The 2,544-nt window shown below is 36.4% G+C and overlaps 1 protein-coding gene across 1 annotated transcript in view; it reads right to left on the bottom strand.

The window, feature by feature from the left end:
* Ncapg (non-SMC condensin I complex subunit G) overlaps positions 1 to 2,544 on the bottom strand; it is a 28,335-nt gene that overhangs the window by 17,285 nt on the left and 8,506 nt on the right. The window contains exon 8 of the mRNA XM_021210309.2: positions 835 to 958. Within this exon, the coding sequence (XP_021065968.1) occupies positions 835 to 958 (124 nt within the window). The remainder of the gene's footprint in view (positions 1 to 834; positions 959 to 2,544) is intronic.

Below are 2,544 nucleotides of genomic sequence, written 5' to 3'. Positions count from 1 at the left end.
AGGAAGGAAGGAAGGAAGGAAGGAAGGAAGGAAGGAAGGAAGGAAGGAAGGAAGGAAAAAGAAAAAGAAAAGAAAAAAAGGAAGGAAGGGAAAAGTTGACACCCAGTTTACTTCCTCCTTTATAAGCTCAAAACCATAGCTTATAAAATGGGTCACTCACACCTCACTCAATCTAGAATCTCTCACAGACATACCTAGAGGTTTGTCCCCTAGTTTATTCTAGATCTTGTCAAGTTGACAACAGTAATTCTTACAACAGGTATTTATGGTCATAGCAACAAGACAGCAAATAATACAAAGACTAAACAATAAAACTGAATCATCTAGTCAGATGTATTTTTTGACTAAAAAGTAACATTTTTAATTGCATAAATACTAAATAGAAATTATCCCTGGTGCAGTAAAAATGAAATATTGGACCCTAAGATTACTCTCTATATCTAAAATTTTTTGCCTAAAATTCTTAATTCCTTCCTCAGATCTGTGGAGAAAAAAAGCATACCAAATACATAAGCAATATAAGCAATGACAGTAATGACTTCCTTTCAGAGCCACGTGTTTGCTAGTTCAGAATGACTGCTCCCCATCTGAGAATAACTAAGCAAACGTCATGATCTTCCCTCCCACACCTGCTGTGCTGACTCAAAAAAGTAACAGCCATGCTAAAAAGGGAAGACATTTTAAGCTGTGTGTGAGAGAGATCTACTCTTTTGCATTTTTGCTCTATGTTGAACAATAAACACTAATACACTAAAGACAAGGATGCTGAAGAGAAATTAATACTCCTTAATGTCACTAACCAAACTTATCTTCATCAAAAAGAAAAGCACTTACAATCTGTATCCTTTTGTTATCATCTCTGATGATGTGGAGGAGTCTCTCAACAATTAAAGAAACTAAGGACATTGGGGTTGTAGGCAGAATAAGAGTCTCTTGCAAAATAGCCAGCAGTCGTTTCCTGTAATCAAAACCATCTATTTTAACTATTATGACAAAATACATTATATTATTTTAAACATCTTTTTCTTTGTTTTCTGTGTGTATATGCGAGTAGGTACACTCTTATCTGGGCCTGAATGTGGATATCAGAGAAGAAACTGCAGAAGTTACTTTTCTCCTTTTACCCCGTGGGTCATAAGGATCAAGTGAAAGTCACTGGGTTTGGCAGCAAGCACCTTTACCCAATGAACCATCTTGCCACCTGAAAATACATTTTTTTCTAACATTTCCCTTTATATTGTCTTAAGTTTTTACTTCTGTTTGTAAGTATAGGTACAAATTTTATACATACAGACTTTAGATTAAAAAAACTCATTCTACAAATTTATTTATAAATATACATATAGATTATAAATATTTTTTTTGGTTTGTTTTTTGTTTGTTTGTTTTTTCGAGACAGGGTTTCCTCTGTGTAGTCCTAGCTGTCCTGGAACTCACTCTGTAAACCAGGCTGGCCTCGAACTCAGAAATCCGCCTGCTTCTGCCTCCCAAGTGCTGGGATCAAAGGCGTGTGCCACCATGCCCGGCTATAAATATATTTCTATACCCTGATCTTTAAAAAAAAAAAAAAAACTTGAACCAAAAACTTTGAAATTATTTATTCTGAAGTAATTATACTAGAATTATATACATATATACCCATACATACACGCATACATATCCCATCATGTGCCACATATGATGTTTCAGTAAACATTAGACCACGAATCTGATGGAGGTCCTAGAAAATCATAATGGAGCTAAAAAATATGTAATGACATAGTAGCCGTAGTAATGCTGTACTTCAGTGCATTTCTCTGGTAATGCTGGAATAAACAAATACACATTGGCATATGTATACAAGTATAGTAAAAATAATTATATACAATTATATACAGTTTTGGTGAGCTAGGATAATTACATCTAATCATATCATAACAAAACTGTATTTAAATATAAGAAATTAGCCAGATGGGGAGGAATAATAATACCACCCTCCACACAACTCAAGAACTCACAGCAAGTATGATTAACTGCTTAAGAGCTGCCAGTCAACACTCCAGTCTGGATGAGCTAGGGACTGCTGAGGCCCAATACCCAAGCTGAGAAAGTAGTGGCAGTTAATAGCTACTAGAGGAGAGAGAATCCTTTTTCTTCTGGGGTGTAGCTGGCAGTAGGCTGCCCCTGCTCTGGTGGAAAGCCACATACCCTGGCCCATTCAGACAACTGTAATTGGGCTCAGGTAATTAAAAAAAAGTGAAGGGGAAGCTTAAGATAGAAGAAGGAACATGTTGAGTATCAAAGGAGTGGAAAGAGTCTTGAGGTAGATATGATCAAGATATATTGTATATATGTATAAAATTATCAAATAAAAATGACTGTTTTAAAAACATGATTTATCAAAGGATATAGCATCACCTTCATTGTCAGTAGTTACACTAAAATTAAAATCAGGGCCGGGCATGGTGGCGCACGCCTTTAATCCCAGCACTTGGGAGGCAGAGGCAGGTGGATTTCTGAGTTCGAGGCCAGCCTGGTCTACCAAGTGAGTACCAGGACAGCCAG

The sequence above is a fragment of the Mus pahari genome, chromosome 13 (genome assembly GCF_900095145.1).
Source record: "Mus pahari chromosome 13, PAHARI_EIJ_v1.1, whole genome shotgun sequence".
Taxonomy (NCBI): domain Eukaryota; kingdom Metazoa; phylum Chordata; class Mammalia; order Rodentia; family Muridae; genus Mus; species Mus pahari.
Note: the sequence above shows the minus strand (reverse complement) of the source record. Positions and strands in the feature narration are given on the sequence as shown.